Source organism: Pteropus vampyrus, unplaced genomic scaffold (assembly GCF_000151845.1).
Source record: "Pteropus vampyrus isolate Shadow unplaced genomic scaffold, Pvam_2.0 Scaffold75, whole genome shotgun sequence".
Classification (NCBI taxonomy): domain Eukaryota; kingdom Metazoa; phylum Chordata; class Mammalia; order Chiroptera; family Pteropodidae; genus Pteropus; species Pteropus vampyrus.
Genome location: NW_011888856.1, coordinates 1,591,671 through 1,606,390, shown reverse-complemented (window position 1 = coordinate 1,606,390; position 14,720 = coordinate 1,591,671). Strand labels below are relative to the sequence as shown.

The 14,720-nt window shown below is 34.3% G+C and overlaps 1 protein-coding gene across 1 annotated transcript in view; it reads right to left on the bottom strand.

Annotated features, from left to right (window-relative positions):
• The window catches only part of BBS9 (Bardet-Biedl syndrome 9), a 396,362-nt gene that overhangs the window by 225,980 nt on the left and 155,662 nt on the right, over window positions 1-14,720 (bottom strand). Inside the window, exons 10-12 of the mRNA XM_011362511.2 lie at window positions 10,566-10,642; window positions 6,343-6,396; window positions 1,090-1,192 (exon numbers count right to left, since the gene is read on the bottom strand). Coding sequence (XP_011360813.1) covers window positions 1,090-1,192; window positions 6,343-6,396; window positions 10,566-10,642 — 234 coding nt within the window. The remainder of the gene's footprint in view (window positions 1-1,089; window positions 1,193-6,342; window positions 6,397-10,565; window positions 10,643-14,720) is intronic.

The window sequence follows — 14,720 nt, the reverse complement described above, 5'->3', positions numbered from 1 at the left end:
GGGGGTGGGATTGCATATGGATATAACTATAACCATAACAGACTGTGCATAGCCTTTTATGTGCATAGCCTTTTATATTCATATATTTCACCTTCAACCTACATTAGAGAGCCGTAAAGAGAGTTTTAACTGGAAACATGAATTGTTCAGAATGTGTTTTAGAAAGACAAATTGGAAGTATTGTGAAAAAAATTAGAAAATAAAGTGAAAACCCAATGTTGGATGTCACCTACAAGGTTACTTCGACCATTCGACCATTATTTCACTCATTCAATCAATATTTATTGAGTTCCCACTATTTGCCAGGGTAAGAGTTGGTTATACAAAGGCAAAAATGAGAGAGAAATTTTTGACATCATGAATAAAACAGAGGATCCCCAGCTGGACAGCAGCAGTAAACAAAGAAAGAAAAAGACTTGAAAGATAATTCAGAAACCATTTAACAGGACTAATGATAATTTAGATGTAAGTAGTAGGGTAGAAGAGATTCTACACAAAGAATTCTTACTAAGAATTGCCATTTAAGACCTACTATTTTAGGCATTATTACAGATATCTTACATAGATTCATGTTTTTATTAAATCCTCAAAACAGCCCTACAAGAAAGATATCATTATCCCCTTGCTGCAGATTAAAAAAAAAAAAAACTAAGGCTCCAAGTAATTAGCAAAGTAGTTTGCCCAAGGTTACACATAGAGTGAGTGTCAGGGCCAGGATTCAAACTCAGGCCAGTTTCCAAAGTCAATATTCTTTCTTCAAATACTACTGATTCAATAAATAGCTCACTAGAGAAATACCAATAAAAAAAGCCTTCCAAATTATAGTATTTAACTACAATTACAGGTCCATCGAGTTAAGGAAAGCACTTGGAAATCTGTAATTACTTCAGCCTCAACAACCATTCATTGAATGTCCATGCTTGATATATAAGCAAAAAACATAAACACTGATTTCAGAAATATACCATCTTGCGATTCACACAACAAATATAGCCATAAAATAAACACATTAATAAAAAAAATTTTTAATTAAAAAAAAACAAAAAACTTCACACCAGGATAGACTTTAAGCCAAAATAAAACACTTACCCATAAATTCAAAGGTGAATTGATCACAAGTCAGTACTAAAGGTGGTTGCACATAGACTGATAATTTGGCTTTTTGCAATGCCACTCGATTCTGCAGTGTGACCTGAAGAAATAAAAATTGTTATTAACAGAAAACTACATTTTATCTAAATTGATAAAATATCATAACTACTTGAAAAATCACTAGTGAATAACTAGGAAACATCATCTAAGAAAAAAATGAGTAGCCACAAAACATAACATGTAACATAGGCAGTAGATTAAAATGTCCTACCCACTTAGGGGCTGGGCAAAGAAATTGAAAAGACTTTTCTCCAAAGACGATATAGGAATGACCACAAGGCACATGAAAAAATGCTCAATATCTCAATCACTACGAAATACAAATGAAAACCACAATAAGATACTATTACACATCTACTAAAATGCTATAATCAAAAGGACAGACAAAAATTGGTATTAGCAAGAATGTGGAGAAATCAGAACCCTCAAATATTGCTGATGGGAATGTAAAATGGTACAGCCACAGTTTGACAGTTTCTTTAAAAATTAAAACGTAAATTTACCATACGATCTCACAATTCTATGCCAAGAGACATGAAAACATATGAACATATTCATATGTACAAAAACTTGTACATAAATGTTCAAACTAGTATTATTAACAACAGTCGAAAATAGAAACTACTCAAATATCCATCAACTGATGTACGAACAAAATACGATATATCCATATAACAAAATACTCTTCAGTAATAAAAAGAAATGTAGTACTGATACACACAACAACATGGGTAAACCTTACAAACATGATGCTAAGTAAAAAGAAGCTAGTCACAAAGAACCACATATATTATTCCATTTACATGAAAATGTCCAGATTAAGCAAATCTATAACGACAGAAAATAGATTTATAGTTGCTGAGGGATGGGAGTTGTGAGCATGGGGGTGGGGAGTGGGAGAGGGGAAGGGAACAGGAAGTGACAACTAATGGGTATGGGGCTGTTTTTAGAGGGGAAGAAAATGTTCTGAAATTAAATTGTGGTGATGGTTCCATAACTCTGCAAACATACTAAAAATCACTGAATTACACACTTTAAATGAGTAAATTATATGATATGTGATGTGAATTATATCTTAATAAAGCTATTAAAAATGTTCTATCTTTATCAGGGTGATCACTTAATAAGTTATACAAATGTCTAATCACCATGTATACACCTGAAACTAATACAACATTGTATGTTAACTACTAAAATTTTTTTTAAGTTTTAACTAAATTAAAATTTTTTAATTAAAACATTTTCTATTAAAAGCAAAAAAAAAAAATCTGCCCTCAATGGCTGATAATTACATCACGAAATATTTTAATATGTGTTCATTCCTCTTTTCATGTATAGATATGGGATCATCATTATTTATCTTATATAGGATCAGTACATTATCTTTTGTCCAAATTAATTATTCTCTAAAGATTTCCTTATTAGGTAGCTATTTCCTAGTCTAGATACATATCACAGCACTACATCTTCATCCAAATTTCTTTCTAAAATATCTGACATAACTAATTAAGAAAATATCAAAGAATGGCAATATTCACTGCTGCATATCTAAGCCGGCTGCATTTCCAAACTTGCGCTCTTGCTAGATGATGCTGAGAAAACTTTCCCACTCCAATTAGAATCAATAATTGAGAACTCTGCAGTAACAGTCCACCTGGGAAGCAGGGTGGGGGCAGGTAGAGAAGGTCAGGACTTCTCTCACTCCCCCTGTGGAAACCATCAGGCCCAATGATCTTTATTGGGTCAGAGATAAGGGGCATCACCTTCAGGTTGTCATAGAAAAAGCTTAATGATCTGGCTTCCTTTGGACAAGTTCTCTCTTTGGATTTTGTCTCCTAAAAGTCCCAGCCTTGGTGGTAAGCCGGACTTATCACAGTAGACCTGAGCATTGGTAATTTTTTTATACCTCCTGGGCAATATCTATGTTAAGAAACTCTTCTATCTGGCACCTTGGCGATGGAAGAGTTCAGTCTAGTTACCGGACTCTAGTATATGAGACAGATACATTTCATTATTAACTGATATACCGCAAGGGCATACTCATTTATAAGAAAAGTCGTTTTGAATTTTCTCTTAAGTAAAACGCATGTGTCACCTATTCCTTAATTATAAATGTACATACATATTATATAGAAACAATAGACAGAAATATACAACTGGCCCACAAACATATACGTATAATTATTCGGTAAATGTCTTGTATTAATTTTAAATGATGCGGGCATTCTGTAAAACTTAGAAATAAATAAAAAGAATTTTTTACTTGCAAAGAAAAATTTTTAAAAGACAACTATTGATGCAAATAAATAATAAACACAGCAAATGAAAAATTAATCCTCAGTTTTTACTTTATAAGCTCTGGGATTACATGATGGGGGCTCTGCACACCACCAACAAAGCTTCCTTAATGATGTCTGACCATTATAAATAACATAATACCTTTTTAGTAAAACCCTGATGCTAATTATGGGAATAAGAAACTATGTATGCACTATAGACAGCATCTTTCAAATAGCTAGTCCACTAAATAAACAGAACACAGTTTAAATAATTTTCCATTAATAATGCCAGTCTATACATATATTTTTAAATTAAATTAATAATATTAATGATAATAGCCATTAGCAGCTTTCTATATTCATAGAATCATGCTAATAAATTGTTTATGTGTATTATCTCATTTAATATGTACATTATGGCGAAACAGCTACTATTACTATATACCATTTTATAGAAAACTGTGGCTCAGAGAGGCTAAATAATTTGCTCAGGTCCACTCTGTTTATAAGTGGAAGAAGAACCACAAGTTAACCTCTGTCTGACAGAATCCAAAGCCCACACTCTTAATCAGCTGTGGTCAAGCCTCAAAACAATTCTGTAAATGAAAAAGAATCCCCATTTCACAGTTGAAAAACAGAGCTTCGGAGAAGCTAAATAAACAGCTAACACTATCAAGCCAATATGTGCAAGAGAGTTGAAAACTTAGTTTTAAAAGTGAAAATTAAAAATCCTTAAAGTAGTAATGAGCTGTCTGTAAGAGAGCAGACATTCTGACTCTGCCTGGCATAACAATGCGTTGTTAGACAAAGATCGCACAATTTTACGTTGTCACAAGACGTGTCTGCATTTGGTTTAGATGCACGATCATGACAGCTCTCATACACGGGTTTACTGAACCCCAACAATGGGCTAGGCACTTTCAAAAGTGAATCAAGGGGAGGTGTGACGAAAATAGCTACAGTAACAAAGAAGAGCTGTGTTTGAGCCAAAAAAAGAGTTAAAGACTTGGCTAGATCATAAACCTCATATTTTAAGAGAAAAATAATTATAGAATATTAAGGGAAAATATAAAACATTAATACAAGAATTTTCCATGCTATTTTCCACTTCTAACAAAATGAAATATGATCCTTAGGAAATACAATACCAAATTTTTTGTCCTAGATATATAAATATGACTCCAAAGGCCAGGTATGAGCCACCTCTCTCCGAGTTGCCTGGATAGATGGTTATGCATCATGCACACATACTCAAGGTAGCCGTATCTTCATTCACTTCCAACGGATGGAAAACTTTTCTCAATTAACGGGATTTATTATGATGGAAACTTGCATGGTTATATATCTTGGCTGCTGTTGTTATAAAAGGCTATAAGGAGAGATTTATAGCAGAAATTTGTATAGAAACTGTCAGAATCAGGAAGTCGTTGTGTCTGCTGGGTAAGTCCAGCTGATGTCGTGCAACCTTTGTGTGTTGCATGCTTTCCATGCTCTTATAATGGCCGTAAGGAAGAGAGTTGTGACTTAGTCATTCTCAAATATGGTAAATTCACTAAAGAAGGAGAATTTTCCAGGAGTCTCACGCCATCATTCTGAGGTGGCTATTACACATGAAAGCCTAAGAACTGCATGGGAGAGAAAGGTGTGTTTACTTAGAGCAATAAGTAGTTGCTGGGGAAAAATTAGCACGAGCAATGTTATCTGGTTTAGACATAGACTTTTTTTTTGCAATTTATAGTGTGCTCCTGAATTATTATGTGTATGTATCTGAACAATATCAGTAGGTAGATATAAAAAAGGTTTCCCCATACAAAAGTCTATAGATCATTCCTGGAACTTTGCAGATTTTTTTTTCCTTAAGTGTTTGATTTCTTGCCACTAATGCGTTTCCAGACTCAGAAGTATTAATGAGATAGAGCCTTTGATTGCATAGGGGGGAGGGAGACTGGGGAAAGACCACCCTTGTTTCTAGTGGCAAGAATCCAAAAAAATTAGCTTAGGAAACTGTTAAAAGATTGGGCTCCCTTCAACTTCTACCAAAGATCCCCACACTTGGGCCACCCGCTGGGCCCAGTGTAAGCGAACACAATTGGTAAAGCCTGGTACCCTGTCAAGCTCCTCCAAGGACAGCAACCCATAATCTAAGAAAATATAAAGCCCTGTCCAAGTTTTGACTAAGTGAATCGCCAAAATCCACAACTTTCCCTGGCTTCAAGGTCTGGGTAGTGATAAATATTTTCAGCTTAATAATGTGCTGACTGATTACCACACTTTAATCTAAAAGCCTTAAGAGGGTTCTACATTTGAATTCTAGTTCTAAAATTCTACAATAATGGACCAAAAATCTTAACCAAAACCACATCCTTCATATTCCAGTTTTTTTAGGACTATCAATTTGTCTCTACTCAACTTTGTGGCTTCCTCATTTAAAATTTTCTTGCTATGAATACACCCATTTAATGCTAATATTATAGCAGATAGATGACTGGGAATTCTTTTCAAACATACATATAATCATATATGGAAGATTTTACTAGCATTCATGTAATTCGTATGTATAAAAATACATATATATCAAATTCCCATCATATATATATATGATACTTCAATCAACTGGCTGGTCTATTATGACACCAGTAGGTCTAGGGTGGTGACACAATTCCTTTAGCATATTTAAAATGTTAATTTTGTTTCTAGAAAAAACTCTGGATCATACAACACATTTAAATAATGGTAAGGATAAGTCATAATAATTGTTTATATTATATACATATTGCTATAAATGCAATTATCAGTTTTGTATTTATAGAAAACAATGAAGGTAATCTATTTATAGGATGACAACAGTGACAAATGTGATGACATGTATAATACTGTCTGCACATTACAGTTTAGAACCATGGTACAATACCTTCACTGTGACTGAAGGGACCAGGTCAGTTCCCACTTCAACATCAGGAGCTTGCTGGAAGGAAAGGAAGGAAAGAATGGTTTCAATATTACACATCAATGAGTAAACACACACGGGTGCAATATATACTTCTCACCACCAAAACAGGGAGCTAACTCTAAAAGTTATCACTCTACTGACAGACTAAAAGAGTCAATATGGCTTTTTGGACAACTTCATCTGGAAAGTCATGAGCTAATATTCAAAAACCTATCCCCCACTAAAAAAAAATTAAAGGTCACATATTTTATTATCAAACTACTGCCAAATGTATTTAAATGCTGAAATTAATTAATTCCATTCACTCATTCTTTATATTACATAGAAGAAGGCCTCCTTGTATTTCTAGCAGATAAACATTATGCCATTCTTTTAGGCCCTTATATTTTTAACTTGTCAAAGGTATGTTTTATTCTGATTAATAATATGAATATATAAATAGTACATGTAACTAATGACATAAAGATCGAGTGGCCTTATATCCAGAAAATAAAATAGGAGTGTGATTTTTTTTTTTTCACTAGCTCATATCATAAACTAGTTCACTCTTTGAGTATCAGCCTGGGTTACCTGGTTCTACCTCTTAAAGAATTCAGAACAAAGATTTCCCTATAACTTGTAACATATTTTAGAATGGTAGATTGCTTACTCTATGACAGAAAAAGACTGAGGGGTAACATATTTTCTAATAATACCTATATGAATTCCTGGGGAACAATCGAGATCCTAAAATCTCCATCTAACCAATGAATAGATCCATTGTGCTTTAAATTAACCTATTTGAATTTTTTTACTAAGAAAACTTAAGCCACTTCTAAGCAATGGGGATTGCTATGATGTAATGGGAATCAGCACAATTAATTGCTGAGAGATTCATATTCTATTTATGACTCCATAGGAAACTATATATGATCCGACTTCTCAATCAAGAAGATGGGATAGCAATGCTTGTCTCCTCTATAAAAGACTCTGTTCTAATATAAATTATATATTTTTCAGATGGGTGCTTTCATATTAATGACTTGAAATAAAATATTAAGCCAGGTTTGCTCTAGTATTACCTAAAATCCAGGAAATGTTTTACATTTAGCTGTCTGCAGATCTAGAAAAGGAACCAATACCTCCTGTTCTCTGCTCTTTTCAATCCTGTGTCTAAACGCCTATATACCTCAAGGACAGTAGTCCTTCGGGAAATAAAATCATAGCCAGAGAGAAATGGCTACACAAAGACATCACAGCACCATAGCCACATGATTCATTGGGCTAATGTTTTCCAATGGAATGAATATGATACTCTCAAGAATCTCTTAAGAAGGAAAAAATAGTAAGACAGGGAAATGAAGCTGGAAAGAGACACCTAGTTAAGAGAAAATAGCACTCCAGGCTGCCAACAGGAAAATATACATTATAATATGGTGCTATTACATAAGGCCTTTTCCTACAAAGATCAAAAGTTGCTAAAGAACAGAAAGAGAAATCCTCATTCCAAATAGCCTATGTTTAAGAGAACTTAGAAAAAGTTATATAAGTTGCCCAAAGGAAAAAAAGAATCATTCCCAAGGCAAGAAAATGTGGGTACATTTGTCAGCTAACTAAGCAGAAATGTTCCACTCAGACTACACCCTTCAGGTAGAGTGAGAAATGGTGTGTGCTGAATGGCCAGTGTTTAAAACAGTGGCTCTACTATGTGACTCAGCTGGGTGAATGTTTCTTTCATATATAGTCCTATTTTTTTAAGTGTACCCAACTTACTCTACTATGGCAATGTGAACGTGATTTTTATCACAACTTGGATTGGTTGATTTAACTAAGATTAATCTTTGAAAATTTGTGACAACTACTTACTATATCATGCTCTAATACCTAGACACTGAAGTCATTTCCCGGACAAAATTATATGACCTGAACTCCAAATACAGTAAAATCAGTGAATTTGATCATTTATCTAAATTGATCAACTTTTGGTATAGATATAGATAAACAATAGATTTTGCCCAAACAGCAGGCAGTGGAACCTAACGAATCACAATCTAACATGTGCATATGGAATACTAGACAAGGAAACGGGGTAACATAACCAAGGACAGTCCCCTTGCATCCCTCTTGTTTCTCAGCTTTGTTCATTCATTCATAGAGCAAATATGTATATTGAGGTCCTATGTGACAGGCACTAGGATATGACAGTGAACAAGACAAGTAGTGGAATGTAGGTGGTGGTGGTGGTGGTGGTGGTGATGGTGAATTATCATAACAATTCAACAAAGTATATTCTATTATAATTCCCACTTCACAGATGAGAAAATTAAGACTAAGAAAATTAAATATCTTGCCCTGGTTTACATAGGTAGAAATGGGGGAAAAAAGAATTCCTGGCCCAATCGTTTACTCTTAAATTAACCCTTGCCCATTAAAGCCATCATAATGTATTAAAGGCTGTAAACTATGAAATTCTGAGGTAGGCCTTTCATAAACATTACCTCATTGAACCTTTGACACAAATCTTATGGGATCAGTGTTATTCATCTAGATTATGATTATCTCAATACTCCAGTACTGAAAAAATTAAAAATTTTAAAAAGGTAGCTTTAGAATAATGGCAAGAACTCCTTCTACTGTTCCCTCCTCCCACTTTTTAAGACAGAAATCTGCCTAAGGAACTCCTTACTAAACTAAGAGGCTAGAAATGTTTGTTTGTTTGTTTGTTTGTTTTTCTAGAAAATAGCAAAGATTAAAAAGTTGTTATCCTCCCTAAAATTTCTACTTGGAGGCCCAGAATTCAAAATCAATATATTTTGACCCCAATTCATCAGAGCCCGTCACTATCATGAATCCTTTTAAAGTCTGCAAATACACCTACAGACACGGAATCAAAGTTAGAAGAAACCAAGGCAGAAACTTTCAAGTCATCTTCTTTCTCAGTCATGGGCCAAACACCTGTAATTTAAAAGAAAATAATACTTAATCATAAAGTAAAACCTGCTATATATAGTTTTTTAAGGTTTATCTGTGCCATATTTTAAAAAAAAAACCCATAAACATACTCAAAAGTTGAAAAAATTAATGCATTACAGAATTAGAAGCTTGATGCTAAGTCTTCCCTTTCTACAATATTTTAAAGAAAAACTGTCTCTCCAAAAATATTAGCTGACCAACCAGCATTGGGAATTTCAATGCCCTCTCTTTAGCTACTTATTGGTAGAAGCCCAAATTAGTACAATTCTTTTGAGGATAAGTTGATTTGAAGGTAATTACTTTTGAAGTCAAGTAATTCTACTCCTTGGGAGTAGAATTATTAGGTCACAAGGTATGTATATTTTACATTTTGATAGGTATAGTCAACACAGAGACATGCTCAAAGAGGTTCTCTGTTATTGGTAGTTATTAAAAACAAAAACAAAACAACCTAAATCTCTACATTTCTAGTAATAGGGAAATGGTTAAATAAATTATGGTATATCCATGCTATGCAGTAGTTCAAAGCCCAAAGCTGTAAATAAGAGTGCTGTTTATCTTTACATACTAATATGAAAAGAAATCCATAATATTCCTATTAACTAAAAAAGCAGGACATAGTATAATGTGTCTAATATACAAATATTTGTGTAAACACAATTGCATAAACATGAAAATGTTCTTATACACACAAACTCTTGATAAAGTTTACCTTTAAATAATCTAGTGGAACTAGGAGCTGGGGTTACCTTTTTAGTACTGTTTGAATCATTTTCACCGTACTCATGTTATTTTCACAACTTAAAATTTCACAATTTAACAAATGTTTATAGTGCATAACGAGATATCATGAACAAGTGACAGAGATCCTAAATAAGCAAGAAACATAAATAACATTTATGCAATATAAATGTGTACATGTGTACATATGCACACACGCACACACACACATATACATAACAGACTATTGGCTGCCCACCTAACATCCACCTTCCCTCCTTTATGCGGCAAGACAGAAATCTGCCTAAGGAACTCCTTACTAAACTAAGAGGCTAGAAATGTTTGTTTGTTTGTTTGTTTGTTTTTCTAGAAAATAGCAAAGATTAAAAAGTTGTTATCCTCCCTAAAATTTCTACTTGGAGGCCCAGAATTCAAAATCAATATATTTTGACCCCAATTCATCAGAGCCCGTCACTATCATGAATCCTTTTAAAGTCTGCAAATACACCTACAGACACGGAATCAAAGTTAGAAGAAACCAAGGCAGAAACTTTCAAGTCATCTTCTTTCTCAGTCATGGGCCAAACACCTGTAATTTAAAAGAAAATAATATTTAATCATAAAGTAAAACCTGCTATATATAGTTTTTTAAGGTTTATCTGTGCCATATTTAAAAAAAAACCCATAAACATACTCAAAAGTTGAAAAAATTAATGCATTACAGAATTAGAAGCTTGATGCTAAGTCTTCCCTTTCTACAATATTTTAAAGAAAAACTGTCTCTCCAAAAATATTAGCTGACCAACCAGCATTGGGAATTTCAATGCCCTCTCTTTAGCTACTTATTGGTAGAAGCCCAAATTAGTACAATTCTTTTGAGGATAAGTTGATTTGAAGGTAATTACTTTTGAAGTCAAGTAATTCTACTCCTTGGGAGTAGAATTATTAGGTCACAAGGTATGTATATTTTACATTTTGATAGGTATAGTCAACACAGAGACATGCTCAAAGAGGTTCTCTGTTATTGGTAGTTATTAAAAACAAAAACAAAACAACCTAAATCTCTACATTTCCAGTAATAGGGAAATGGTTAAATAAATTATGGTATATCCATGCTATGCAGTAGTTCAAAGCCCAAAGCTGTAAAAAAGAGTGCTGTTTATCTTTACATACTAATATGAAAAGAAATCCATAATATTCCTATTAACTAAAAAAGCAGGACATAGTATAATGTGTCTAATATACAAATATTTGTGTAAACACAATTGCATAAACATGAAAATGTTCTTATACACACAAACTCTTGATAAAGGTTACCTTTAAATAATCTAGTGGAACTAGGAGCTGGGGTTACCTTTTTAGTACTGTTTGAATCATTTTCACCGTACTCGTGTTATTTTCACAACTTAAAATTTCACAATTTAACAAATGTTTATAGTGCATAACGAGATATCATGAACAAGTGACAGAGATCCTAAATAAGCAAGAAACATAAATAACATTTATGCAATATAAATGTGTACATATGCACACACGCACACATGCACACACACACACATATACATAACAGACTATTGGCTGCCCACCTAACATCCACCTTCCCTCCTTTATGCGGCAGAGCCCTACTGCTGCTGAGGCATTCACCTTCATCGCAAAGTCACTGGATTGGTCAAATCCAAACACAGTGATTTCATTCCCCTGACCATTTGCTGTTTTCGGCGTGAGCACGGGGCTTAATCCTGGCAGATGTGAGGTAAGAAGGGCTGGGCGTGAGGGGTGCTGGCGCGTGCTTCTGGGAAGGCTAATCCTCCCTAATGAAAGGGGAGACTAGGAGAAATCTCTCTCTTCTTCCCTGGAAATCGTGTTTGCACATAATGCCTGGAACTGTTGAAATCGCCCTGGGACCCTGAGGGGAAACATCCCCCACACCCAGGACTGTTAACTGAAAATACAGAAAGCACGTGGATGATGCCACACATATCGGCTCTCTCCTGAAGAGAACCACCGCCCACAACTTCCATCAGGCGTTCCACCAGGACTGCTATATCTGGAATAGGGATTTCCATAACTTAGTGAGAGTACAAAAGCCTGCTCACTGTCTACCCAATAACCATTCTTTAGTTCCTTACTAAAAGAAGCTCAATTTTATTCTAAGCAACAAAGTGCTAAGCTAAAACTCTAAATTCCCCAGCCTCTTTTGCAGCTTGGAGTGGCCAGCGAGATGTGAGCAGAGACTGCTCAGGGTGTGGCTTCCAGGAAAAGATCCTTAAGGGGCTGACTCAGCCGCAGATGTGAGGGCAGGAGTTCCAGAAGCCATCCTGGACCAATGGATGACCCTGGGAGAAAAGGAACTGGAGTCCCTGATGACAGTGGAACTGCCAAGCCAACCCTGCTCTGCCCGTCCCAGGACTTCTTTTCCATGGGAAAGAAAGAAACCTCTGCCTTGTTTAAGGCACCGCATCTGAGTAGTCTGTAGTCTGCTACATGCAGCCAAACAACCCTAAACACCACGTCTTCCAACACAGTCACCAAGGACAAATGTTTCTGGTATGCAAAGGTAGCGGCACTTAGTTATCCTAGATATATTTCAAATAGAATGCAGACTTTCATTTAATACCCAAGTCTTACTGCTCTCTTTTCCTTCCTGAAGGCACAAATGTGTGGGAATCTATCTCAATATCATACCCATTCCTTCGCCCTAAGTAGAGAACATGATCAACTATCTCAATCATGAGGAAACTCCATCTTTGAAAGTGCCTACCGACAGATGCTGTTGACGACCGGTAACAGAAATGCTTGGCAGGATTTACGCTAATGAGTTGAGTACGAAAAGCTTCAAAATCCATGAGCCATACAAAAATTATTACTATAATTTCATGCTTACAACATACATTCCTCATATAACTTACACACATAAAATGAGGTTCAAAAACACTTTTATTACAGTAGATAATATACACCATGTGTATAACAAAATGTACTCTTTAAATTGGCTTTAAATTTTCCTGCAACTCTTGCTTTGAAGAAATAAAAAAAGCTTTAAGTACTGAACATAACACACAATACTGTGAACTTTTTTGCAAGTTAAAGTCACTATACTAAAATAAGTGGCATTTAAATGAATAATGAGGTCATCAAAAAGTTCAGAGTTTTAACTTTTCATACTCTTCTATACTGAAATGATTTGGTCCTTTTATATAATTACAAGTATTTTAATAAAGAAATATACCACAGTTTTATAAGAGCAGAATACTAAATTTTTTTTCTATATCTAGAAATAAAACATTTTAAAAGTCTCTCCTTTTTAAAAGTTTCTCTATGTTTCTTTTTCAGGAATAAAATGAAATGATGGTGGCATAGAAAGGGCAAGGAACTTCAAATATTAACTCGAATTTGAGGCTATGTAAATAATGAACTTTCCACCCAAGTCTGTGGGCACATCCCTAACTTAATTAGCAGTTATTTTAAATTACACAGAAGAATCGAGGTAATGACAAGTAAAACAACCTAACCCTTCTCACCCAAGGGCATCACTATGGCCACCAAAAAATAACTTTTAGCTACACGGGATTTTTCTGAGAAATGTTTTACACAATTAAGTGTTAACCAAAATATCATTAGCACATTGTTTATGGAAAGAGCAAAATCTCAAGGCAAAATGTGGAATGAAAAGCCACATTAAACTCATTTAACGAACTCTGGAAATTTCATGTTTCATATATACGCCACTCTTCCCAATTACATTTTTAAATGACAAAATGAGACTTAGAATTCCATTAATCCCAAAACACTAGTATCGAAAATGGAAAAAACTTGTATATTGCAAATGACACATCCAATTTTAACCATTCTCTATTTGATGGGGGGCGGGGGGGGTGATGAAAACAAACAGGTTTTTAACTAATTGGTGGTACTTAACGGACCTGTTTCACTGGTTTACTTTCAAAACTTTCTAAGAGAATGTGTGAAGCCAAAGCATAATAATTTTTTTTTAATATTCATACTTTTAAATACATTATCTAAATTCCTCTAAATCTGTCTTGGTAATATAGACTCAAAAATACATAAATCGCATAAAGTGATTAGACCAGGATTAAGACTGGCTCTGTTGTTTTGGTTCTTTTTGATGCTCTGCTTCTTTTATTATTTCTACTTGTTTTAACATCTCTTTTATGTGAAAATAGTCTATATTTTTTCTCATTAAAAAATGCTTTTACCTGACCCTGAGAAGGAAACTTAAAGTAATGCTTTTCACATGTCCAACTCAAACTGTGGGACTGGTGTTTTGTTTCTCCTTTTAATTTACAATAAAATTATACCCCTGTGAATCCCAAAGTAAGATAATATTGAGTTATTCAAACCTCAGGAACTGAAAATATCATCAGCCTCTGAGTCATTAGAAATCAGCATACCGCAGGCTACACTCCATTTGGACGGCTAATTAACTACAAACATAAATTATACTGCTAAGCTGCAAATGACTACATTTTTAGTAACTAAGTGGTAACTGCTTAGGTTTCCTTTAAAAGAAGCAACTAAAATTTTTTCAGGGATATTAGAAGTAGTAAATGACCATTCAAAACTTTAATGCTCTTCTCGAGGCCTGAAACCACTACCCAGAAAAGGTTTTTATTCCTTTTTTTAGAATTTAAAGAAAAAAAAAAAAA